This window comes from Dictyostelium purpureum, assembly GCF_000190715.1.
Source record: "Dictyostelium purpureum unplaced genomic scaffold DICPUscaffold_167, whole genome shotgun sequence".
In the NCBI taxonomy this organism is placed as follows: domain Eukaryota; phylum Evosea; class Eumycetozoa; order Dictyosteliales; family Dictyosteliaceae; genus Dictyostelium; species Dictyostelium purpureum.
This window is the reverse complement of record NW_003519504.1, coordinates 37,870-64,631: the sequence shown is the minus strand read 5'-3', so window position 1 is coordinate 64,631 and position 26,762 is coordinate 37,870. Positions and strand designations below refer to the sequence as shown.

The window sequence follows — 26,762 nt, the reverse complement described above, 5'->3', positions numbered from 1 at the left end:
ACCCTGTTGCAAAATTTTAATATATACTTAATAATTTACCACTTAAAGAAAACTATTAATTATTTTCTTATAAAATTTTTTTTTATTTATTTAATTTTTATTTTTTTTAATAATTTTTTATTTTTTTTATTTTTTTTAAATTATTAAATTATTAAAACTTTTTTTTTTATTTTTTTTCTTTTTTTTTTATTATTTTTTTTTTTTTATTGTTATTTTAAATTTCATAGTCACAATAATACACCAATTTATATATATTTTGTTTATTTATATCTTTACATCATTATAAATTTCGATTTTCAACACCAAATAATAAAGTTTTTTAAAAAAGTAATTAATTAAAACAAAAAAAAAAAAAAAAAAAAAAAAAGTAGATCAAATAGTATACAGTACATATATATGTTGCATTTACATTTTATATTTTAAACTTTTACATATTATAAAATAAAATTATAAAATAAAAAATAAATATTATAATAATATTCTATAATTTAATAAAAAAAAAAAAAAAAACCCCCCCTATACCAAGAGCAACAATACCAATACATATTTATATTATATTTCAATACTTTTTTTCTATGTTTGTTTTTGTTAATGGGAAGAACACTGTAGTGAAAGAAAGTGTGTTCATATTATTTGGATACTGTTATAATATGTATATACAAAATTTTTTATTGTAAATTTTTTAAAAAATAATTTCCACACAATATTCATAAATCCAATGCATACCACACAAACACACATAAACACATACTCTACAATACTGTATTACAATACATTATTTATAATTTAATTAATTGATTGTCCAAGTAATATCAATACACATTATTTTTTTTTTTTTTTTTATTTTTTTTTTTTTTATAATATTTCAATAATAAATATTTTTTAACAACACAACAAAACAATAATAATATTTGTTTTTTTAATTTTTATTTCATTTTTTTTATTAATAATATTATTTAATTTTCAATATTTTAAATTTCCAATTATAAAATTGTGTCTAATCTTTTAGCTCTAAATATCTTTAATAATAATAATAATATATTTTTATTTAAATAAAAAACAAAAAAAAAAAAAAAAAAAAAAAATTAAAATATAGTTGTATGGTATCACAGCTGTACCTATTTTTTATATTTACATAATTCAATTTAAAATATTAATACCCACAATAATAATTACCCCTTTAAAAGATAAAATATAAATAGTAAAAATAATACTTTAATTTTTTTTTTTTTTTTTTTTTATTTCTTTCTTTTTTATTTTTATTTTTCCCACCCCTTTTTTTTTTATATTAAAAAAAAAAAAAGTTCCCTATTTCCTCAAAAGTTTTAAAGTTTATCAGATAAAATAAATTAATTATTAAATAAAAAAAAAAAAATAATAAACTTTTTTAAAAAAATAATTAATTTTTTTTTTTAAAATTTTTATTTATTATTGTTATATTGGTTTTTTTATTTAAATTTTAATTTTTTGTTTTTTATTTTTTTAAATTCCCAATAAAAACCACTTGTTATTATTAGGTTTAAATTGTATCACCCCTATTTGTTTTGTTTTTTTTTTTTTCCCCTATTTTTAAATTTCTCTATAACTTTATTTTCAATATCAATATAAATATAAATAAATAATCTAATTTTAAAATATTTCTCTTTTTATAAACGCTAGTAAATTTAATAAAATCTAATTTTTCTAGACACAAAACAAAAAAAAAAAAAAAAATATACTTAAGCTTAAGTATTTTACATAGAAAAAAGAAAAAGTAAAAAGAAAAAAGATGGAATCATATTCACCATCAATTCAAAAATTATGTGTGTTTTTAAAATCACAATCAGATATTTCAAATAATGGCATTTCATTTTTAAATAATTTTCTTACCGATACAGGAAATGCAATTATCGTTGAATCAATCCATTCATCAAAATCACACAAACATAAAACCATTTTAATTGAAGATATTGAATCTGGTCTCAATGTTGTATTTCCATCAGAAATTGCAGATGCCATCATCAATCAATCAAAAGGACGTATCCAACATACATCAATGAAAAATTTAATGCAAGTTAAAACATTTGGTACCAACCAAAATTTATCATCATCAATGGATTCAACATCGCTCTTATCTTCCAACACTAGCAATAATACAGGTGAAGATCTTGATTTGGATGACTCTGATGTCGAAGGGTTTGAAATTATCCCAAATAACAATAGTATTTATGCCCATGATGTTTCTCCTTGTTTCCCAATTGAACTTGTTTTTAAAGTTACTGCAGATTATATCAGCAGAAAGAAATTAATTCACACCAACCCATCCGATTTTTATTCAGTTTTGGAACAACAGGATAGCAATCATGTCATCTATACTTTTATTTCCTATGCTTTAGAGAATATCACCACTAAAATACTCAATAGAATTTCATCACTCGATATAGATGAAGATGTAATTAGATCTTCAATTCAAGAGAACCCAACTTTAAATTCAATACGTCATAAGGTTATTCAAGCTTCAAATATTGCAAATAAATTATTGGCTTCTTCAGACGTCAAAAATTCTGATTTACCAACTTCACTTTCAAATTCATTTATATACAACCAATCATTATCTTCAAATAGTTTATCTAACAGTTTCGATAATGATTTAATAAATGATTCAGACAGCGATGGCGATATTGAAAGATTTAAAAATAATAGTATAATAATTAATGATTATGACGATGATAATAAAAATAATCAAGATAGCAAACTTGAACAAAAAGTAGAAGAAAAGCCAACATCAGTAGCAGCGGAAGAAACAAATAAAAAAGAAGAAATTGACACTAATATTAATATTAATAATAATAATACCGATAAAAATAACGATATTAATAAAAATCTCGATAGTTCAGAAATCACCAAACAAATTAAAAAAGTTGTAGAGGATATATCAAAATCTATTGTAAATAAAAATAATGTACAAAATATCAATAATATAAATAATAAAAATTCCGATGATAACAATAATAGTTTAAAATTAAAAGAAGAAAATATTAAATTACTTAATAATATTAAAACAATTTTAAATAATAGTTCAAACACCAATAAGGTATATGAAGATTTGGCCAACTCAACACAAATTATAAAAAGAACTAGAAAAGTTCCAAATCTATTTAGATTTGATGAGCCAATTGATTTGGTTCAGGCTTTTGTTGATGGTATTCATTTAGAAATTACGTAAGTTAAATAATTTTAATATAAAAAAAAGTAAATAAAAATAAAAAACTAACCAATCCCTTATCCTTTTATTTAATTTCTAGAAATGGAATGTTTTTGGTTCTATTGGTTTTGGTTGGATTTGCTCTCCAAAATTTTGTAAAGGCTAATTAATTTTTTAAATCTTTTTTTTTTTTAATTAAAAAATAAAAAAATACACAAAGTATCCTACATATATTTCCTTTTATAATTTTATAATTTTTTTTTTAATTATTTTTAGGTTGTATATGTAAAATTTTAATAAAAATTAAATCAACTCCTTTGGTCTTTGTTCATTAACAATTTCCATCATTCAGAAAAAAAAATATTTTAAAATTTTTTTTAATTTTTTTTTTTTTTTTTTTTAATTTAAAATTTTATTTTTTTTTATTTTAATTATTTTTTATTATTAAATATTTTTTCAAAAATATTTTTATTTTATTTATCGTTTTGTTTTTCCAAAATAGTTTTATTTAAATAATTTTAAATATATTTTCACTATAGCAGATATTAAGTACTGGTATTTATTTAGGTGTTCAAACTAGGAGGTAAAATATTCATTTGTATTCATTAACACTATTCTTCAATATTGTTATTTAACCACACAGTTAACACACCAACACTTATTCTTTCAATTTACCTTTGAAGGAATAGAAGTAAGTGTGAGTGTGTATGTGAGTGTGTATGCGCGTGTGAGTGTATTTGTGTTGTTTTTAATTTTTTTTTTTTTGTATATATAAAAAGAAAAAAAACAAAAAATTAAAAAACAAAAAAAAAAGATTAAAAATAGGAAAAAATAATTTTAATAATTAAGTGTTATATTTTTTTTTTCTTTTTGTAATATTAATTGTTATTATTATTAAGTTTATATCAACATTATTTTTTTAAATATATTCATTGTGTAATTCTCTTATTTGTTTTCAAAATTTTTTTAAATATAACAATAAAATTTTTTATATTATATAGTTATTTTTATTTTTTTTATTTTTATTTTAAAAATCATAATTATATTTAGTTTTTGAATAAATTTGTTTTTTTTATTTTTATTTTTGTAATGCAATTCGAGGATCCACCAAAAAGTTTAGAGTTAACAATAAATAAAGTTGATAGCCAACCGGTATCACCAATAATTAAACAACCAATTAATAATAGTAATAATAATAATAATTTAGAAGAGCAACATACAGATTCTATTGGATTCTCATCACCATTTACAACATCAACTATATCACTATCATCTTCAATTGCGGGATCAGTTAATAATACACCAAATTTATTATCGGAGTTATCAGTAGATAAAAAAAAAGGAATCTATTCAACCTATTTGGATTTAGATTATTATAATAATATCTATTTAAAAAATAAAAACCAATCTAAAAATAATATTATAAATAATATAAATCCAATATTATCACAGCAACAAAATAATTTCTCATTAGATTCTCATCAGCCTCAAACTCATCCACAATTACAAGATAATATACCATATCATAAAAGAAAACATCATATAGTAAATAATTGTAACAACAATAATAGCATTAATAGTTTAAATAAACTAGACTCTGGCAATACACAGCAAGATAACTTTTTAACATTAAGCCAGAATCAATTATTTTATCAAACTTTTGGTGGCGGATCAAATCAGCATTATTTTTATGATAGACCTAGTTTAATTTATAAACTACCTAATCATCATTTATCATCATCCACATCATCATTATCATCTACATCATCCACATCATCTTCATCACCAAATAGTTTATTTTCATCATCTATTGATTTGTTTTATAGCTGTATAGATAAAAAAAAGATATTATCATTATTTCTAACATTTCCTCAAACTATTGGCACAGATTCATTTGTATTAAAAGAATACGAAAGATTGAAAATGTTACAAGAACAACAAGGTCCAAGACATACCGAAATCCTCTTAAGAAAAGAAGACAACGTCGGAGGAAGAAAGGCATTAAAAGAGAAATTTGTCGAAATCTACGAATCATTTTTTAATGGCGAAGATCCATCCGAAGGCCAACCAATTTTTTGGGAACAATTGTTTTTAATCAAAGTTAATATCCCATTCTTGGAAAGATGCATTATTTTAACATCAGAAGACCACTTATTGGCTTTAAAACCAAATATCAATAAAATATTCACACAATGCTGCCACTGGTTAAAAGATCCAAATCCATTAAGATTAGCCCATATTATTGAAGTTAGTTTTTAAATTTAAAAAAAAAAATTCACACAAAATATTAATTAATTTTTTTTTTTTTTAATCATTTAGACATTAAGTATTTTATTAAAAAGTATATTTAGAAAGAAATTTAATAATTTTGGCTTTGATATTTTAAATATACTTTGTGGTATCGAAAATTCAGATCAAGTTTTTACAGATTTAATTAGAGATTTAGAGAATTTATTAAAAAACCCAACTGACAAAAAAACTAAAGTTGGAATTATCAATCTTTTAACAATTATTGCTACTGCCACTGAATACATAAACCAAAATACACTCTTGCAATACTTTATGTCTGTAGATATCTTTGATACTCTTATTGGTTTAATAGATGATCAAGATTTGGAAGCTAGCACACAAATGAATGTTTTAACTTTATTATGTTATCTTTGTAATTATCAAAAATATGAAACCCCAAATCCATACTTAAAAGATTTATCAAATTTATCAGACACACAAAAGGTAACATGGTCTATATACTTTATCATATCTTTATTATAAATACTAACCTTTTATTTACTTTGCTATAGATTGTCAAATTAACAAATTTAATTTGTAGTGGTATTCATCATCATAACGAATTCTTTGAACAACAATATAGAGATCCAAATTTAGGTATGATGTCAAAATTTAGCGGTTATTTAAGTAGTTGGGTTTATTCCCCCAAAGTTGTTAAACCATGGTAAGTTTATTTTTTAAAAAAAATTTTTTTTGGAAATTTATTAACATTCTCTCTTCTCAAATATATAGTACATTTTTTGAAACCGTATCATGTTTATTGGTTTTATATGAATTATTTTATCAAAGCGAACATTTTATAAATTTATTGGTCAAAGGTGGATTACCAAGTAATAATAACTCAACATGTCCAAATATTATCAAAGAGTTTTTTACATTTTGCGCCTATTTGGCATCAGATGCACAAAAAGAAGTTAAGGTTATCTACTCAAAGATTTGTCTATTAATTTTATTATTAATTTCAGAAAAGAACGAATTAGAAGAGTTTTTCCATGATATCAAATCAACATGTTATATTTTCATCTATTCAAAGAAAACACTGTTCCAAGATCCAAAAGAAACTGAAAAATACCCATTATCCTATTTTGCTTTAGATATTATTTCACATTTTATCAAATGCAATTTGAAAGGTAAAATATCAATGGAGATTCATCAAACTGCTGTTGACGCTATTCATAGAATTATATCTTATAAAAAGAAAACTCAAAATCGTTTACCATACAAATGGAATGATCTTTGGTCAACTCTATTTTCAATAATCAATCTTATTGTTTCAAATAATGACAAGTCACAGTTAAATCAATCAATTCAAGTAGGTTTAAGTGTAAGTAATGAAATAATATATATAAAGTTAAAAAAAATACTATTACTAATACTTTTTTTTTTTTATTATTATTAATAGGCCATAAATGTTTTTAACCTTTTTATTAATTATGGTGACTCATTTTTGCCAAGTCCAAATGACTATGATGAATTATTTTATGAAATTATTCGTTCTGGTCAATCCATCGACAAACTATACCAATTTATTCAAGACAATTCACCATCACATAGTACCAGCACACCACAATCACCAATACAACAATCAACTACAGTACCACCACAATCACCAGTTCCAGAATCAAATAATCCACTTTTAAATCCACTTTTAAATATTAGATCCATTGTTCAACATTTTACCTCCAAACTTCAATTATGGAGCACTGAAAATCCTGAAGTTGCCCTCACTGCTCCACAAGTTTCCAAAATTATTAAAGATAACTATGACACATTAAGACTCAAGCTTCAAGAAAATTTAGATCAATATGAACCATACGTTGAAAATCCAAAAGAAATTTTACTATTTAGACATATTGTTAAAGAATTAATTGGTGATGTCAAAAAGCAAATCAATGTAATAAATCTTTAAATAGATCAAAAAAAAAAAAAAAAAAAAAACCAAACAACATAAATAAAAATAAAAATAGTTTTTTAAATAATTTTTTTTTAAATTAAAAAAAATATAAATATAAAAAAATGGATATTATCTTTTAAATTTTTATAAAGTAATTATAACAATGGTGTGTTTTCATTGTTTATTGATATATTTTTAGCGTTTATATTGTTATTTTGCATATGAACTGGTATTATTGAATAAGGAGTATTATAGCTTTTATAAATATATATATAATATTTTCCATTTTTATAATGCTTCATTCCATATTTTTTTATATATTGAAATTTAATTGAACGATTTTCATAGGTTTCGTTTAGGTATTGTATTACATCACAAGTATTTTTAAAATGCTATAAAAAATTTTTTTTTAGAAATCGATTAATATTTTTTTTTTTTTTTTTTAAAGAAATAAATAATACATACATCTTTATTTATAAAGAATATACTTGGTATTGAAAGTATTTGAAAAAAACTAATTATACTTAATAAAATTATCCAAGCTTTTAAATTTTTTATCATTACACCAAATAAAACATTTAAAACTGATAGGAAAAAAAAAAGTAACAAAAATTTATGAATCCTCCTTATTCTTTTTTTATTTAAATATTGAAATTTATGAATTACATCGTTATTTAGTTCCTGAAGTGACAACCTATTTATTAACTCTGTTGGTAATATTTCTAATTTATATAATCTTTTATTTAATCTTGGTAATTCTATTTTAAAATAATCTTCCTCCTCTTCTGACATTATTATATATTAAAAAAAAAAAAAATATTAAAATTAAATATAACAATATTATAATGATAAAAAAAAAAAAATATTTAAATTATATTTATTTGGTTCAATAAAATGAGACTTTCTTTTTTCTTTTTTTTTTTTTTTATACATTCCCCAGGTAGCGTCTCTTTTTGTTTTTTTTTTTTTTTTTTTAATTTTTTTTTAATTTTTTTTTATATTTTCTATTGGATATTTTTTTTATGATATCCATTGGGCATCAATGACAATTTTGATTTATTTTATTTAATTAAGTTTTATGCATAATAATATTTTATAATAATAATCAAAATAAAATTGAATTTATTTTCAATTTAATATAAATAATGAAATTTTATATAGATTGATCGGCTTTGTGAATCAAATATAAAAATTTTAGAAAAACAAAGAGACAATAATTGTTTTATTTTATTTTTAGTAAATCATAACCTACATACTATTTAGACTAAACTTTTTTCCCCAAAAAATTCAATTTATCAACTCGAACCCTCTTGTGAAATGTTGACTGCATATGGTGGATAACTTGAACCCAATAACATTGGTATCCAATCACTACTTATTAAATATCATTTTAATTCATTCTTCAAGATAAGAATTATTTTATAAAGCAATTTATATTAATCAACTCTTTTTAAATCAAATAATTGATGTCTTATAAAAATTATTCTATTCATGATTTTTATGAGGTTTTTATTTTTTTTTTATTTTTTTAATTTAAAGTAATTTACTTTTTTGGTAATAATAATTAAATAATAATATTGGGTTATAATTTATATTAAATAAATAAAATGGATAATAATAATAATAATAATAATAATAATAATAATAATAATAATAATAATGTTAATATTAATGAATATATTTTTCTAAAATAAATCAATATAATTTATATTTTTTATTTTTAAATTTATTTTTTCTTTAATTCATTAAATAAAGTTCCTTGTTGGAGCTCTTTGACAGCTTCATCACATCCGCCTATTAAAACACCTTTAACAAAAATTTGTGGAAAGGTTGGATACTGGAAATGCATCTTGAGGGCTAATCTTTCGCCCCACATTGAAAAATAACCACCATATTCTAAATATTTATGGGAAACACCGGCATTATTTAACTCTTTAACAGCACGTGAGCAATGTGGATTAAGGTGCATACCAACAACTACAACATCATTTTCTTTAATGGCATTGGTTACTTCAGTAATAATATGTGGGAAATAGTTTTTTTGAAAATTTTTAACATTTTCAGTAGCATTTGGATAAAATGATGGAAGACTAGCCATTTTGATAAATTTATATATGAAAAAAGATATAAAGAATTGTTTATTATTTATTTAAATTGTTATAAAAAAAAAAAAATTTTGATTTTTTAAAAAAAAAAAAAGGTTAAAAAAAAGTTTTTTTTAATTTTTAAAAAGAACACACGTAATTTTTCTATGGCAGTGCAATATTGAAATAAAAAAATGTTTTGCTATTAATTGCTTGTAAAAAAAAAATATCGTCATTTAAATAATTTGTACAACTTTACTTTTTATTTATATTTTATTTTTATATTTTTTATATTTTATTTTTTTATTTTTTAATATTTTTATAATCATATAATATTTACATAATATATATAATAAATAAAAATAATTTTTTGAGTGTGTGTGATATGTGATTATTAAGAAATAAAAGAAGATTTTGGTGAATAATTTGAAGATTCGAAATTTGCTAAATTATCATTCTTGCTTCTTTTATAGTCCTCTTTTACAAATAAAAGTAAAATTAATGATATGCCAGAGGCACCAACTAAAACCCAATTTAAAAGTTGAGCAGGGACAATGGAGCAAACCATAATGGCTACAAATGTTATTACATTGATTAAAATCGAGATGATAGCAGTTCCAACCGATTCTGGAACTGGATAGCTGACTTCTACAGCAGCTTCGTAAATAATTGGATAGTAACTGTTGATTAAAAAGCCACCAACCACATTTAAAAATTGACCTAGCCAATACCAATCTGGTAGAGTGTCCTCTACCAAAAGTGAGAACAAGACATAGACTACTGTATTGAGACTAAAGATTATAATTAAAAGTTTTTTATAATTGTGAACACGATCGTGAATCCAACCAAAAAGCAAACCACCAACCATACCTGCAATGATACCAAAGAAACCTAACCATTTAGCTTGAGTTTGGGTATATATCTTTGAAACGATCTCTACAAATACGGCACCCCATCCCGCATAAACACCACTTGTTAATGCACATGAAATACATAATAGTGCAGCACTTGGCTCTGTCATAAATTCACCTGATTGAACTACTAATTCTTTCCAACTTTCTAAAAGAGTTTTCTTTTCCCTGTAAACTACACTGCTATCTACTAGCTTTTTATGATTCGATTTTACATCAGAAAAATATGATGTTGCTGATGGTGGTGTTGGTGGCTTCTCTGGGAAATAAATACAAACTAAAACGAAAAGAGCTACAGCAAAACCTGCCTCGCTATATAAAAGTATTTTGAAGTTTTTATCGTCGGTGCAAACTAAAGCTAAAAGAAAACCAATTGCTGAACCAATAAAATTTGATAAAGTTCCAATAGCAGTTGAAAGAGTACGCTCTTCGGGTGCAAACCATACAGCTGATATTTTGGTTGGAACCACCATAACACATGGACCTGCACTTGCATTTAAAACTTGACCAATTATAATTAAAAAAAATGTTTTATCGCCACCCATTGGAATACATCTAATTACTCCACCTGCGGCAACTAAAAAGGCGGCTATTAATATATTTTTTCTGATACCATATCTTCCAATAGACCAACTGAATATCATTGAGAGCGGTATAAATACTAAAGGACCAATTGCACACAACCAATTAATACTCGATATTGAAGTATCGTAAAATTGTGATGCCATGGGTGCCACCGTACCAAAAGTAATCCAAAAATTACATTGATTTAAAGACAATAACATAAATATAAACAACACCCACCATCTACTCTTGTATACCTTGAATGATGTATTTTCGCTACTTTGCTTTGGCAACAAATCCGATATTAATGGATCATCTTCATCATATGGCGAATTGTTGGGATCTTCATTGATAATATTAAAATTGTAGTTATCTATAAACCCGTTACTATTATAGCTATTATTGGAATTGTGATTTGTGTAGTAATATTCGTCTATATCATCTATATTTGATTTCATTTATTATGATTTATTATTAATAAAAAAAATTTCTTTATTCTCTATTATTATTATTATTATTATTTTAATAATAAATCCTTATTGATTGATTGATAATTTTATTGTCTATTTTTGCTATTATTTTTTTAATTAATTAAAAAAATATATTTTCATTAACAATATTAAATAATATCTTATTTTTGCTGATTTGTTTATTATTATAATAAAAAAAAAAAAAAAAAAAAAAAAAAAAAAAAAAAAATATAGGGTTTATTTTTTTAATTGATTTTAATAACAAAAATACAAATAAAGTAATAAAATTATAATTGTTTTAAATTATAATTGTTGTATGGGTCTAAAATTTCTCTGTATGTTGGTTGTGAAACTAACCAGTTAGTTTTTTTTTTGATAAAAAAAATATTTATTTTTTTTTAATTTTTTTAATTTTTTTTTTATTTTTTTAAATTTTTTTTTAATTTTTTTAATTTTTTTTCTATATTTTTTTTTAATTTTTTTTGATTGTATCCTGGTTTTGTTATTTGATGAAAATATGGGTTTGTTAAATGTCAAATTATTAATCTGATTTTATAAAATATTGTGATAAATGATATTTTTTTTATTTTTTTATTTTTTTTATTTTTTTATTTTTTTTGTTTTAATTTTTTTTAATTTTTAATTTTAAATTTAAATTTTTTAATTTTTTAAATTTTTTAAAATAATGATATTTCCATCCCAATTTATATATCTAAAATAAAAAATTAATAAAGTAAAATATGAAATCTTAAATAGATTAAATTAATTAAAGTCTATTTATTATAAAAAATGAAAACAAAAATCTCTATTATTGGGTCTGCTAGAGAACCTTTATTAAAAAAACAGCATTATAGTTATATGTACGACACATTTAAGAAATTTTTAAAAGATAATAATATTAATAGCAACGATATTATTTTAGTAAGTGGTGGTGCCGCATGGTCAGGTAATTAATTAATTAATAATTAAAATAAAAAAAAAAAAACAAAAAAAAATTAATTTAAAACCAATATTCATTTTAATTTAAATTTAGATCATGTAGCAATTAAAGCATTTTTAAATAATTTAGGAAGTGAATTAATAATATATTTACCATGTGAACTAATCAAAGTTTCATCTTTATCAACCAATTCCCTAGATAATGACGGTGAAAGTTCAAACTATCAATTTAAAGATAATGGAAATAAAGATTGGGACTATAATCCAGGTGCATCATTAAATTATTATCATAGGATATTTAGCAAGGAGGTGGGGGTCAACAATTCGATTAATGAAATTATTAAAGCAAAAGAAAAGGGCGCAACTATAGACACTACATCGAATGGATTTCTAGAGAGAAATGACCGGGTTTCAGATTCAGATATTATCATAGCATTCACCTTTTCAAAAGAAAGTGAACCTAAAAAGGGTAGTGGCACCAGCTACACATGGGAAAAAAGTAAATCAAAATTTAAATATCACTTTACATTAAATTAAAACCATACTAAATAATATTACATTAAAAAAAAAAAAAAAAAAAAAAAAAAATAAATAAATAAATAATTATTATAATATATAGCGCATCATTTTTTTAATTTAGAAATAATAATTGGTATTTATTTTTTAAAAAAACTTATTTCATTTTGTAGATATAATATTAATATTTTTTAAAAGAATTGGACCATTAGCATATTAAATAATAATAAAAAAAAAAAAAGTAATTTATTAGATTTATCTTAACAATTTTTTTTTTTTATTTCCACATATTCCATCGTATATTATTATTATCTCAAAAGATAGATCTAATATTAATAGCTATTGCTAAATATAAAAATTGCTAACTCATTAATAAAGAATAAAAAAATAAAAATAATTATTTTTTTTAATGCACATAATAATTTGGTTTGTATGCTATAATAGTAATAGCAGTAATAATAAAAATAATTTTTTTTTTTTCAATAACATTTTATAAACATATACTTTAAATATCACTGTACTTTTTTTTTTTTAAAAAAAAAATACTTTTGATAATATTTTATTATATTTTATATAAATAAAATAATATGCAATGTCTTTAAATAATGATACATATGAATATTTTTGCCCACCTCCATTATTATTTAGGAACTTGACAACTAGAGAGGATGATATTTTAAATGGTTATATATATGTTGGTGAGACTTTATGTATACTCGATTGTCCGTATGTATTATTAGATAATTCAAAATTTAAAACTAGTTACTTAGTATATATTAATTTTATATATAATAATTTAGGTCTCCATTATTTACAATTAGAGAGTGGGATATGTTTTATATAATGTCAATTGTTATGGGTGGTATATCCATGATTGCTTCTTTATTTTTAATAATAACCTATAGCCCAATAATAAATAGAAAGATTAATAAAACTTCACTTGCAATATTATCGATGGCAGTTAGTATCTTTTTAATGTCCTCAACAGATGGTTATCAAATATGGGATGTAGACAGGGGATTCACTAAATATTGCCCCGATAAAGGTAGATATGCCAGACAATCCGATCGAAGTTGTTTAGCAACAGGATTATTATTTCAATATGGCTCAGTATCAGCAATTATGTGGTGGTCAGTTTTAGCATTTGATTTGTGGATGTCGATAAAAAAGAAAAAAACAGGTAAAAGACAAATATTTTATTATTTTATAGGTATTAATATTATTTCAATTGTGTTTACCCTAGCACCAATAGGCCATAATCAATATGCTTATAATACGGCTTCAATTGGATGTTGGCTATCCGAATTAAAATATCAACTTGCTTTTTTTTTTATTCCACTTGCAATAGTCCTAACATTTGGTTCAGTTTTTATAGTTTTAATTCTATATGAAATTTATAAAGTAAAATTTATTATTTTTTTAACAATATAAAAAAGTTATTAATTTTTTTTTTTTTAAAGCTATCAGATATAGTGGAGAAAAAAACATTAAAAAAATATATTAGACCTTCAATATTAATTATATTGATGTGTTTGGAATTTTATTATATGGTAATATATTATTCCTATATCACCAAAGATGAAAAGAATGTAGAAAAAAGACTAGTTAATTATATTATATGTTTATTCGAAAATGAAAATAAACCAGGAGGTACAGATAAATGCCATTTTAAAACTCTGTCACCATCAGCACAATTTATATTTTTATTTTCATACCGTATTATGGGTTTAGAAGGTTTGATATTCTATGGATTTACTACTCAAACAAAAAAAATTTGGAAAAAGTCTTATTTATTTAATAAGTTAATTAGAAAACCATCCTATGCAAAACAATTAACAAAATCGAATAGAACCTCTCAAATTTCTTTAAAAAGTAAAGGATCTACAAATAATATTAAAGAAGATATACAACTCTCCCAATTAGATAATACAAATAATACAGATAATGGAAATACAAATATCAATATAGAAAATAATACAGACAACGACGAAATACATATAAAACCTTAATTTAAAAAAAAAAAGTTTATTTTAAATATTAAATAGTAGTTAAAGAAAATAGTTTTCTTTAAATTTTAAAAAGTGTGTACAAATAAATTAAACTATAACTAGTTTTGATGATTATTTTTTTCATAGTCATAGTTGTTATTATTATTGTTATTATCATTATTATTATTATCATTATTACTGTTATTGTCATTCACCGAAACATTAATTGTTACATCTGTTTGTTTTTTAGGAGATTGTTCTGCTGAATGGTTACTATGACTACTATGACTACTATTAATATGATTTTGAATATTGCTATTGCTATTGTTATTATTATTGTTATGCATATTATTTAACTCTATAATTGAAGATAACCTAGTATTTCTTCTTCTAACCTCTAGATTACTAACAGTTCTTTCAAATATTGGTTCTTTATTTGTTTCGAATGAATCTTCATCAGGATCATCTTCAAATGTTTTACCATTCTTCATATATTTATCTGATATATCTCTGAGATAGAAAATAACTTTAATAATTTTTGAATCTAGTTGTAATTGCCATTTCTTTGGGAGGAAGTATTTTAATGAGAAGAGGAACAAGAGAAGTAACAATATTGTATACAAAACTACTACAACTGATAAAATAATTTCTATACCTTTGGAGTCATAAAGATTTGTGGTTTTTAATGATGCTAAAATTAAAATGCAAACATAACTGAATAAAAGAACTGAGTTTCCTAAAACTTCTGCAAAGTTGGATATTTTATATACATATGGTTTAAACATTAACTGTGTAACAATGGATGAGCCTACAACTAAAAGAACTACAAAGATACTGAATGAACTCTTTGGATCGATTAGAGCAAGAGATACAGCCATAAAGAATCTTCTTCCAACAGCTACAAGTTCGTACCAATAAACAGATTTTCTATAATCGATATAAATGGAACCAACCATAAGTAAAACATTTGGATGATCTAATCTCTTTCTGTTGTAGAACAATAATGTGGCGAAAAGTAATGGAATACCAACGATATAGATGATTGTAAAAGCAATGGTTACTCTTTGAACTGTAATATAAGTATGATTGTCGTTGCTGCATTGAATATATGGGAAGAAAGACATGTAAGACTCGCCAGTATTTTCATCTTTATCACATGGGAAATTTTCAAAGAGATAGTTGCACAATGGTAAATATAAAAAGTTGAGCATTAATAAATTGACACGGACACCAGAGTAAAAGAATCTCTTTTCGATAGTCTTTGTTTTAATGTATTTGTAAAGTTGCATTCCAAATATAAATATAACCGATAAGAAAAAGAAAACAAATGGTAAACAAAGCATAACTACATAAAGGTTTGGCCAAGCACTGAATCTATTTATACATAAGAAACCAAATGAAAAGTTTAACCATGATGAACCTGAGTAAAATGCACTAAAGAATGATGGCCATGGTGAAAGTTTAGAAAGCAGCAAATTGAATACTTGGTAGTAATACATCAATGTTTTTCTGGTACTTGATGGTAATGATCTTTTTGGATCTAGATTATAAAAATAAATTATTAATATCTTTTTTAAAAATTAACCCCAATTTATCTACTATCTATATTAATAATTACCTGTTAAAACAAAATATAAGAATAAACCTATAAAAATTAAAACCACAATAACAAAGATAACATATTGAACTGAACCAGTTGGGCAATTTGCACATTCGACACCTTTTCTGTAATAACCAGATTGGCATTTTGAACATAATCTATCTTCATAACCTTCAGCACAAGTAAAATTATAACCATTGTCTGGATTGCATGGAGTAAAGCCAAAATTTGATACACCACATTTTAATAAATACTCTGGGTCTTCTATTGATGGGAATGGGAAATAACCAGTTGGAATTAAAATTTGATTACCACCACCTGGGCAAAAAGAGTCCTCTGGGCATAAGAAGCATGTACCATTAGAACCTCTATAATTGATATCACATTTGCAAAAAGTATGATTATAATATGATGGATCTAATGTTACTCTCATAGAGTTTCCATTACCAATAACTTGTGGACATGAAAATGATTCACCATTTGCTGAATGAATCATTTGATCGCTTGGTTTCATAAAATCTGGTAGAGTTCCGTCACCTGATGCCAAATATGGGTTACCTTCTAAATAGAGAGTTGATAAATAATTTAAACTTTTTGGGATTGCACCTGAAAAGTTATTGTAACTTAGATCCAATGTATCTAAGTTTGGCATCCAAGAGATATATTCGTTAAGTTCGCCCGATAAATAATTTTGTGCCAAATTAATAATAAACATCTTTGTTAATAACTCTATTTGTCTTTCACTATCCCATACCATGTCCTCTGTAAATTCACCTGTTATTTTATTTGTATGAGCTGAAACAATTGTCAACTATATTTATTAAATTTAAATTTTTTGTTAATAAAAGAATTATTATTTCTACAATTTAAAAAATATTAAATAGATTATTACCTGTGTATGATATTTGATAGGGTCTATAATTTCACTAAGAGTACATGTAAAATTATTATTTTCAAGTGCAATTCTAGTTAATTTATTTAAATTTTTAAAAGTCTTTGGAACAAAACCACCTATATTATTATTTGCAATGTTAAAGAATGTCATATTTTTAAAATAACCTATACTTTCTGGAATTGTGCCCTATTTAAAAAACTTTAATTAAAACTATGACCTTATAATATAAACATTTAATTATTATACATACTGTTAATTGATTATTTGAAAAAACAAACTCTGTAATATTTGTTGGAATATTTGTTGTGCAATCTGGTAAAGATGTAAAGTTATTTGAATTAAAATTGACAACTGAAACATTTGGGAGAATACATAACCAATCTAAACTTCCTGAGAATTGATTGCCTGAAAATTTAATAGACTTTTGTTATAATATAATACTGTTAATAAGTGTTTAATATATAAATATACATATTTTATTAATATACCTACATATAAATTTGGATTATCTGTAAATACTCCATCTAATGAACCTGAAAATTGGTTTCTTGATGTTTCAAATAGAGTTAAATTTTTTAAATTTGAAAAAGTTTTGGGTATTGATCCCTAATTTAAAAATAAAAAATAAAAAATACACAAAAAAAAAGCACAGTTAATATTGATTTATTTAATATATAATATATTAATACCTACTGATAAAAAGTTGTCATATAACCAAAATTGCTCGAGAGTTTTTAAATTACCTAATTCATCCGGTAATGAGCCATGTAAACTATTGATACCAAAATCTAAAAGACGTATTTTTGGGATACTACCAACATGAGGAGGTATTGTCCCTTCTAATAAATTTTCTTCGAGAAAGAGTAAATCTAAATTTTCGTATTTTGAGAAATCAGCAATTTCACCAGAGAATTGATTTAAAGCGATCCACAATGTTTTGATACTAAGTGGTAAATATAATGCCCATGTTAAATCACCTTCGAATGAATTATCATTTAAAGACATATACTGTAACTTGTTCATATTTTGAAAAACACCATTAGGTATAACACCCGACATTATATTATTACCCAACTCTAACTTTTCCAAGTGAATCAACCCTGAAAACTCATCAAAAAAATTACCACTTAAATTATTATTTTGTAAATCGATTGAAACTACTGCACTACCACCACTACCATCTGTGAGATCTATACATTCAATTCCATACCAATTATTTGTGCATGGGTCACCTTCTAACCAGTTTGAATTATCGTACCATTCGTTGCCATTCCATTCTTTATATAACTTTTCTAAAATTATTTTTTCACTTCCCACTATTTGTAAAATATTATTTGATTGTCGTAGGGAAAAATTTAATTTTAAATTCTCTTTAATTGACTTTATTTCTCTACTTTTAATTTTATTTCTATTCAATTTTTCATGATGAATACTATTATATTCATCATTTCTAATTGAGATCGAGATTGAAATAAATGAAAAAATTATAAAAATAATTTTTAACAATTTCATTTTTTTTAATATATTTTTTTTAATATATTTTTATATTTTTAAATTAAACAATTATTTATTTATTTTTTTTTATTTTGTATTATTTATTATTTTATTATTACTATCATTTAAAAATTATTTTGGTTACAATTAAATAATAAAAAGTTGAAGAGAAAAAAAAAAAAAAGAAAATTGGTTAAGTTTATGTGTGTTTTTTTACGAAAAATTGATTAAAATAAAAAAAAAATTTTAAAAATAGAAATTTTTTTTTTTTATTTAGAATCGATTATATTATGTTGATTTTTGACTTTTCAACCTCGTTAAATAAAATATCTTTTATTTTCAATATTTTTTTGCTTTATTTTTTTTTTTTTTGTGCAATACATTAATACCTTTTCATTTTAATAACATTTTCAAAAAAAAAAAGGTGGTTTTCAAAAACCGTGTATAAAAAAAAAAATATAAAAATATATTTTTTTTTTTTAATTATAAAGAACTATAAAAAATCTATTATTTGAAAACTAAGTTACAATAACACAAAAATGCAGAGAACGTTGACCAATAAATAATCTCAGATAGAATGGTATTGCAATGTTATCGAGGTTTTATTATGCATTTTCTATTTTTTTTTTTTTTGTAAACCAAAAAAATGATTTTGAAATCTTTAAAAAAAAAATAAAAAAAAAATACCCATTGGCTTTTCAAAAAAAAAAAAGATAAATATAAATACCTTTTTGTGTAAAGAAGTAGAATTGCAAAAACGTGGGGTTGTTTGTTTTTTTTTTTTTTAAGATATTTGGAGTACCCCACAGCGAAAAATAAAGAGATTTGATGATCATCAATTTTTTTATAATATCTATATAAAAATTTGATAATGTGTATTAAATAAATAAATAAATGAATAAAAAAATAAAATAAATAGTTTGATATTAACAAAAAGTTTTTTTAAAAAAAATTATATATTTTTTTTATTTTTTATAAATAATAGAATATCAATCATCAAAGTCAAATGTATTATTATTATTATTGTTATTGTTATTATTATTGTTATTATTATTATTATTATTATTATTATTATTATTATTATTATTATTATTGTTGTTATTATTATTATTTGGTGGAGATGATGATGATTGTTGATCATCATTTAATGAAATTTGTTTTGATGAAACCAATTCTTGAATTCTTTGTTGAATTGAGTCTTTAATTAAAGATTGAATTTCTTTTGTGAATGATATTTGTCTTTCAAGGATAACTTTCGAAATATCATCAATTAAAGCACCAGTATCAAATGTTGAAACTGCTTTGTTAGCTTGAGTTTGTTGAGATTCTGATAGTGTTGGTCTTGGTTTTAGAGGTTTCTTTGATGAAGAGGATGGCTTATCTTTTGATGATTGTGGCTTATTGGGCTTTTGTGATGACATTGGAATACCACCTGTTATTGCACTAGCTTCATCGAAATCATCATATTTGCTTTGGTCATCATCATCATATTGGCTTGCATTATCATCATTGTTATGAGTGGCTGTGGCTTGACTTGCGTTATCGTCATCATCTACATCGGTGCTACCTTCTTTGAGACCTAAAATTTGTTTCCAAAGATGTTCATCTAAATTAATTTCATCACCTAATTGTTCTTTTAATTTCTTTTTTTCTTTTACTTTTCTTTCCATTTTAGATTTTACACTGATAGCCTTTGAATAAGATGATTCCATGATAGCAATATAAATGTTGGAAATGCAGTAAACTGAAATGAATACAAAGATAAAGAAGTAAATCTTTGAAATAATTGGATCTTTTTCAGTAGCACGGAATGTAGCTTGAACATCATCACCATTTTGTAAACCAAATAGAGTAATAGCGGCCTCACCAAACGAAGCAAATCTAAGAGTATGTTCCGAGAACACCATTAAACCAAACAAGCAAAAACCAATAAAGATTGGAAGACTACCGGCAGAGAAACGAATAATTTCTGGGAGACCATTAAGTAAAGCACGAATGAGTGATGTTGATTTCTGATCAAATTCTAAATAACGAATTAAATTAATCCAAGAGAAAAGACAACTTAAACCAATTAAAACCTTTGTAGCTGTACTGGATGCGGTACCGGCTACTTCGAAAAAGTCTAGAATTGCACCAGCAACTGTCAAAACATTACTGATCAAGCAAAGAACAAACCATAAGTTAAAGAATCTTAATTTTGTACGCCAATTTAGACTCTTCCAATTGAGCTCTACTGTGAGGATTGAACGTGTTGAATTACGACGAAGGAGACGTTTAGTACGTTGATATGCTTTAAAAGAGAATGCAAAAGATCTCCATGCTAAAATTTGGCTGAGAATTGAGAAAACAATAACTAATGAATCTAAAATTAACTTTGATGACTGTAATAGTTTACTGTATGGTGGTTCTGAAACTCTGGTTTTCTCGGTATGAATTGAACACTCTATACGGCCAGCTTGTTCTTTTGCATCGAAAATAATATAGACATCCCAGAGATAAGCCACAGGGTGGTCATATTGTAAATGTACATTTGTAAAACTATATTTTATCTTCATATCGTACATACAATAAAAAAGTTGTTGAATTCTTGCAATTTCGGCTGGATCTTTGGTAGGATAACCTTCAAATGGTCCAATATCCTCTGAGTTGATGAGAATTTCATTTGAAACTGTCTCTGTATTTGCATTTGCGAGTGATGTATCAAATACTTGGTCACAATGTATGTAGGATCGTATTGTTAATGTTGCATTGTATGGTGGATAAAAATCACCATTGGTGGGTGAGTAAACTTGGAACTTATTTACTGATGTCTCTTCTAATTTATCATATGCTTCCAATCCATCTCTTATAAAATTTACAGTATCATTAATATTATATAAATACATTAAATTTGAACCGTAATCCCCTTCATATTGAAAATCTGTTGGAAAAAATATGCTATACCATGTTGCCTCGATACCAACTGAATAAATTGTTAAGTCACCAGTTTGTAAACAAATCTAAAGTAAAAATATAATAGTTTGTTAATAATGTGTAGATATAAAATAGTACTGTTTTGTGTATGTGTGAATACAAACAATTAATGTTAAACAAACTGTAATAATTAAATGTATAAAAAGTTTAAAAGGGAATCTATTATATTTTTTCCATTTTTCGAACCAATTTAAATTTAATCTATCTTCTGGAGGCATTTTACCGACAGGTAATAATAATTTTCTAAAAAAATCTTTAATCTGTATATAAAACGGTTTCTTTTTATTGTAAACTCCATTACTATTGTTATTGTTACTGTTACTACTATTTAGCAATGATGATTTAGAATCATCATTTATATTTAATCTTTCCATTTCAATTATTTTTTCTTTTTTTATTTTGTTATTACAAATTTTTTATTATTTATTATTTTTGTTGCTGTTATTTAAATCGAGGTAATATTAAAAAAAAAACATAAACACATCGACAAAACTATATTTTTTAAAGATTTTAAATATCATATCATTTGTAAGAAATCATATATTATTATTTTTATTATTATTATTTATTTTATTATTTTATTATTGTTATTATTATGTTATTATTGTAACTAAAAAAAATAAATTTGGATAATGTTTCTATTATGAAAACTACCACAATAAAAAGTTTATTTTTTTATGTTATATTATAGTGATATTATTACTATTGGTTTATATAATCTTAAGTTTTATACTATTATAAATAAAAATGTTTTAAATAATTTAAAAAAGAAAAATAAAAAGAAAAAAAAAAAATTAATAAAAAAAATAAAATTTATTTTTTATTTTTTTTTATTTTTATTTCTTTTTTTAAAATTATTTTTTGAAAAAATTTTTAAAATTGAACCAGGGTAATCGCTTGTGCATATTCACACATTGATTTGTGCCAAAAGCCAATTATAAAAATAAGAAAAAATTGGAATGGTCACCAACAAAATAATTTTATTTTTCCTATGATAAAATAAAATAAAAAAGGTATTTTCTGAAATCCCATTTATTTTTAAATTGAGTTATTATATACATTATGTTAAAAATTTTTATTTTTTTATTTTGCGTAATCTCAACTATATCTTCGGAATAAAAATGAATCCATATTATAATTGATTTGAAAGTGAATTTATGTATATTTTATCTTTCCATAAAATTTTTAAATAAATAAAATTTTATTATTAACAATGAATCCTAAAATTTTGGTTGATTATTGAGATTTTTCACTTATTTCATTTTGTTTTTGTTGTTGTTTTGGTTCTTTTGGTTCTTTGGGTTGTTTTGGTTCTTTTGGTTGTTTTGGCTCTTTTGGTTCCTTTGATTCTTGTGATGGGGTTGGTGGGGCTGACTTACCTTCTCTTGAATCAAAAATTAAAGTAACTGGACCATCATTTACAATAGAAACATCCATCATAGCACCAAATTGACCATCATGAATTTTTTCTGGTTTATATGCTTTTTTAGCCATTTCTAAAAATTGATTATAAAAGACCTTTGCCTCTTCTGGGGTTTTTGCTATATGGAAATCTGGTTTGGTTCCTTTATAAGTTGCATAGAGTGTAAACTGTGATACTAATAACACATCATAATTCATTTCAACAACTGATTTAGCCCATCCCTTACCCTCTTGATTTTGGAAAACTCTGATATTTAATAGTTTTCTTAAACACCATTCAGCATCTGCAAATATTTGAATTGAAATAATTTTATATAAGTAAAAATTTGAATATGTTAAAAATAAAAAAGCAAACTAAAAATTTTTACCTTTTACAGTATCATCTCTGCTAATACCAACTAAACAAACAATACCATGATTAATTGATGATATTACTTGACCTGCAACGGTTACACTTCCACTTTTTGCTCTTTGTAATACAACTCTCATTTATTAAATATTTACAATTTATATTTGCATTAATATTGATACTTTTAAAAATGAGAAATGAAAAAATAAAAATAATAAAAAATGAAAAAAAATAAAAAAAAAAATTTATTTTAAAAAAATTAATTAAAAAAATGAAAAAAAATAAAGATATTTAATACAGATAATTTTTATTTTTATTTTAGTTTTAATTTTAATTTTTTAATTCGCAATACAATTTATTTGAATAAAGACAAGCTATTTAAAGAATTTTTTTTTTTTTTGAAATGTGTGGTGGTTTATAAATTATTTTTTTAATAAATTTGGGGTTTAATGTATTTAATCAGATAAGAACAATCCATTTTAATTTATTGTTTTTTGTTATAAAAATAAGAAAAGGTAAAATATATATAAATAGATATTAAAAATGTGATAAAAAAAAAAGAAAAAAAAAAAATTAAATTTTAAAAAAAAAATTTTATTTTCCAATTTTTTTTTTTTTTTTTTTTTAAATTTTTTTCGTTTATTATTACTTTTTTATTATTATTTTATTTTGATTTCTTTAAAAAGAAATAATTTAAAAATCTAAATAAATAAATAGTTTAATTATTTTTAAGTGGATCAATTAAATAGAATAATCGAATAGTAAATATTATAATAATTTATAATCAAATCAACAAAATATGGAAAGACAATTAGAAACATTCATATTACATTTAAAAAGAAAAAATGTTGTTGGATCATATCAGGTATCAAGAGCTACAGCAGAGTTATTAAGACATTGGGTATCAAAAGAGAAATGGTCAAATGCCAAAACATTAATTGAAGCAATTAGAGCCATTGGTAAAAGATTAATTGATGCACAACCTTTAGAGTTTTGTATTGGTAATATAGTTAGAAGAGTATTATTTATTATTAGAGAAGAGTATTTAGCAATTAAGAAAAATACAGAACTTGAAAGTGCAACATCCAGCACCACTAGCAAATCACCATCATCATCAGCATCATCATCCACCACAACCTCACCAACCCCAGCATCACCACAAACTACAGCAGTCCACAATTTATCATCATCAACATCAGCAACTTCACAATTAAGATCCGAAACATCATCAAAACATTTATTAAGTTATGAAGATAACGAAGATATTGATTTTACTGAAAATTTCCCAAGATTAAAAGCAGCCATTATTGATAGCGTTAATGAACTCATTGATGAATTGGAAGGTCTTCATAGAAATGTTGCCGATCAAGCAATTGAGCACATTCACTCTAACGAAACCATTATGACTTTAGGTTGTTCAAAAACTGTTGAAGAATTTTTAAAAGAAGCCGCAAGAAAAAGATCATTCAAAGTTATTGTTGTTGAAACTTCACCATCGTAAGTTTTTCAATAAATATAAAAATAATAATAAATTAATAAATAACATGTAATTAATTAACATATTTATTTTATTTTAGACTTGAAGGTCAAAAAACAGCATTAACATTATCAAAAGCATCAATCGATACAACACTTATTACAGACTCTGCAGTATTTGCAATGATGTCACGTGTTAATAAAGTTATTATAGGTACACACGCTGTTATGGCAAATGGTGGTTTAATCGCTACATCAGGTACTCATTTATTAGCAGTCGCTGCTAAATATCATTCAGTTCCAATTGTAGTTTGTACAGGTCTTTATAAACTTTGCCCATTATATGCTTATGATCAAGATACTTTCAATAATTTTGGTTCACCAGGCGAATACTTAAAATTTGAAGAAGCAGAATATTTAGAGCATGTACACAGTTACAATCCAACCTTTGACTATATCACACCTGATTTAATCAGCTTATTTATAACCAATATTGGTGGTCACAACCCCGATTATCTTTACAGATTAATTCAAGAGTATTACGATCCAAGAGATTCTTTAGAAGATGATCAATAATAAATAAAACATATAAATAAATAAATTTTAAAAAAAAAAAAAGAAAAAGGTAAACAAAAAGAGTTTCTAGATAAAAAAAAATATATATATATTTTTTAATGGTTTTTATTTGTATTAAAAAAAAAAGTTATTACTATGTATATATATATTTTTTTTATTTTTTTTTTATTTAATATGAGAGCAATTAATATTCTAAAAGTGGTTCACCAACATTAACAACTTTGGGTATGGTACAATTTAAATCAAAAGCCTTGCTAATAACAATCTTGAAAATCTTTTGTACATTGATAGAGTGAGAAGTTGAGCAAAAGATTAATGGTGATTTCATAGCTGAAGCAAATTTACGAGCTTGTTTGGTGATTTCTTCTTGTTCTTCAATTGGTTTAGTTGCGAAAACGTCAAACTTGGTACCAATTAAAAATGGAATAGCAGTCTTATTGAAACCTCTGGCTTGTCTATACCATTCTTTAACAGAGTTTAATGTTGATTTTCTGGAGAGATCAAACATGAAAAGAATTGCGACGGCATCATTACATACTAATGGTAACATATTTACAAATTCTCTTTGACCACCTAAATCCCAAATTGAAAAAGTAATTTCGGTACCTCTAATTGAAATTGTTTTCTCCATGAAATTGACACCCAATGTTTGAATGTAATCTTCATCGAAAGTACCTTCAACGTATTTAACCATTAATGAAGTTTTACCAATTTGTGAGTCTCCAACCATTCCAACTTTAACTACAACATTGTTCTTTTTGGCATCTGCTGATCCTGTAAATTGTTCTTCTGACATTTTATAATAAATATAATAATAATAATAATACAATTAAAAAATAAAGAGTGATTTATATGTGTGTATATGAGTAAGTATTTATGAAATATATGTATATATATTTAGTATGTGAAAAAAAAAATATTATAGATATTATATCCCTTTTAAAGATTTATTTCTATACTATTTATTTATTGTATGTGTTTATGATTTTATTAATTAGTGTAACAAGAATGTAGTGTTTATAAATATATAACTATTATTTTAAAAATATATATATATTTAATTTTATTATTATTATTATATAATGTACAAAATAAAAAAATAATTATTATTAAACAAAGTAATGGTGTGATTGAATAA

At 23.4% G+C, this 26,762-nt stretch overlaps 12 protein-coding genes across 12 annotated transcripts; 5 read left to right on the top strand and 7 right to left on the bottom strand.

The window, feature by feature from the left end:
* Positions 1 to 1,768: 1,768 nt before the first annotated feature.
* DICPUDRAFT_153626 (uncharacterized protein) lies at positions 1,769 to 3,354 on the top strand (the record flags this gene model as incomplete). Its single annotated transcript, XM_003289226.1, has 2 exons — positions 1,769 to 3,201; positions 3,285 to 3,354. The coding sequence occupies 2 exons, from the start codon at positions 1,769 to 1,771 to the stop codon at positions 3,352 to 3,354; spliced, it is 1,503 nt and encodes a 500-aa protein (XP_003289274.1).
* Positions 3,355 to 4,273: 919 nt separating this feature from the next.
* Positions 4,274 to 7,382, top strand: DICPUDRAFT_153625 (uncharacterized protein; the record flags this gene model as incomplete). The annotated part of the gene is made up of 5 exons (XM_003289225.1): positions 4,274 to 5,431; positions 5,504 to 5,925; positions 6,015 to 6,137; positions 6,206 to 6,797; positions 6,876 to 7,382. The coding sequence occupies 5 exons, from the start codon at positions 4,274 to 4,276 to the stop codon at positions 7,380 to 7,382; spliced, it is 2,802 nt and encodes a 933-aa protein (XP_003289273.1).
* A 140-nt stretch (positions 7,383 to 7,522) lies between these two features.
* Positions 7,523 to 8,159, bottom strand: DICPUDRAFT_80043 (uncharacterized protein; the record flags this gene model as incomplete). Its single annotated transcript, XM_003289215.1, has 2 exons — positions 7,523 to 7,759; positions 7,833 to 8,159. 2 exons carry the CDS (start codon positions 8,157 to 8,159, stop codon positions 7,523 to 7,525), a joined length of 564 nt encoding a protein of 187 aa, XP_003289263.1.
* Positions 8,160 to 9,093: 934 nt separating this feature from the next.
* On the bottom strand, positions 9,094 to 9,465 carry DICPUDRAFT_80042 (uncharacterized protein; the record flags this gene model as incomplete). Its single annotated transcript, XM_003289214.1, has 1 exon — positions 9,094 to 9,465. The coding sequence occupies one exon, from the start codon at positions 9,463 to 9,465 to the stop codon at positions 9,094 to 9,096; it is 372 nt and encodes a 123-aa protein (XP_003289262.1).
* Positions 9,466 to 9,751: 286 nt separating this feature from the next.
* Positions 9,752 to 11,384, bottom strand: DICPUDRAFT_55995 (uncharacterized protein; the record flags this gene model as incomplete). Its single annotated transcript, XM_003289213.1, has 2 exons — positions 9,752 to 10,480; positions 10,544 to 11,384. 2 exons carry the CDS (start codon positions 11,382 to 11,384, stop codon positions 9,846 to 9,848), a joined length of 1,476 nt encoding a protein of 491 aa, XP_003289261.1. The 3' UTR covers positions 9,752 to 9,845.
* An 801-nt stretch (positions 11,385 to 12,185) lies between these two features.
* DICPUDRAFT_153621 (uncharacterized protein) lies at positions 12,186 to 12,872 on the top strand (the record flags this gene model as incomplete). Its single annotated transcript, XM_003289224.1, has 2 exons — positions 12,186 to 12,342; positions 12,430 to 12,872. 2 exons carry the CDS (start codon positions 12,186 to 12,188, stop codon positions 12,870 to 12,872), a joined length of 600 nt encoding a protein of 199 aa, XP_003289272.1.
* A 619-nt stretch (positions 12,873 to 13,491) lies between these two features.
* On the top strand, positions 13,492 to 14,650 carry DICPUDRAFT_18554 (uncharacterized protein; the record flags this gene model as incomplete). The annotated part of the gene is made up of 3 exons (XM_003289223.1): positions 13,492 to 13,577; positions 13,652 to 14,252; positions 14,312 to 14,650. Coding segments are annotated over 3 exons (1,026 nt in total), but the record flags the coding sequence as incomplete, so codon positions are not given.
* A 308-nt stretch (positions 14,651 to 14,958) lies between these two features.
* On the bottom strand, positions 14,959 to 18,846 carry DICPUDRAFT_80038 (uncharacterized protein; the record flags this gene model as incomplete). Its single annotated transcript, XM_003289212.1, has 6 exons — positions 14,959 to 16,379; positions 16,458 to 17,250; positions 17,332 to 17,520; positions 17,585 to 17,755; positions 17,827 to 17,940; positions 18,028 to 18,846. The coding sequence occupies 6 exons, from the start codon at positions 18,844 to 18,846 to the stop codon at positions 14,959 to 14,961; spliced, it is 3,507 nt and encodes a 1,168-aa protein (XP_003289260.1).
* Positions 18,847 to 19,817: 971 nt separating this feature from the next.
* On the bottom strand, positions 19,818 to 22,175 carry DICPUDRAFT_55994 (uncharacterized protein; the record flags this gene model as incomplete). Its single annotated transcript, XM_003289211.1, has 2 exons — positions 19,818 to 21,827; positions 21,906 to 22,175. The coding sequence occupies 2 exons, from the start codon at positions 22,173 to 22,175 to the stop codon at positions 19,818 to 19,820; spliced, it is 2,280 nt and encodes a 759-aa protein (XP_003289259.1).
* Positions 22,176 to 22,863: 688 nt separating this feature from the next.
* Positions 22,864 to 23,747, bottom strand: DICPUDRAFT_48492 (uncharacterized protein). The gene is made up of 2 exons (XM_003289210.1): positions 23,592 to 23,747; positions 22,864 to 23,507 (listed from the first exon to the last, which is right to left on the bottom strand). The coding sequence occupies exons 1-2, from the start codon at positions 23,710 to 23,712 to the stop codon at positions 23,038 to 23,040; spliced, it is 591 nt and encodes a 196-aa protein (XP_003289258.1). The 5' UTR covers positions 23,713 to 23,747; the 3' UTR covers positions 22,864 to 23,037.
* Positions 23,748 to 24,371: 624 nt separating this feature from the next.
* DICPUDRAFT_153616 (translation initiation factor eIF-2B beta subunit) lies at positions 24,372 to 25,624 on the top strand (the record flags this gene model as incomplete). Its single annotated transcript, XM_003289222.1, has 2 exons — positions 24,372 to 25,069; positions 25,150 to 25,624. The coding sequence occupies 2 exons, from the start codon at positions 24,372 to 24,374 to the stop codon at positions 25,622 to 25,624; spliced, it is 1,173 nt and encodes a 390-aa protein (XP_003289270.1).
* Positions 25,625 to 25,690: 66 nt separating this feature from the next.
* Positions 25,691 to 26,420, bottom strand: spg1 (spg1, Ras superfamily GTPase; the record flags this gene model as incomplete). The annotated part of the gene is made up of 1 exon (XM_003289209.1): positions 25,691 to 26,420. One exon carries the CDS (start codon positions 26,418 to 26,420, stop codon positions 25,809 to 25,811), a length of 612 nt encoding a protein of 203 aa, XP_003289257.1. The 3' UTR covers positions 25,691 to 25,808.
* Positions 26,421 to 26,762: the final 342 nt, after the last annotated feature.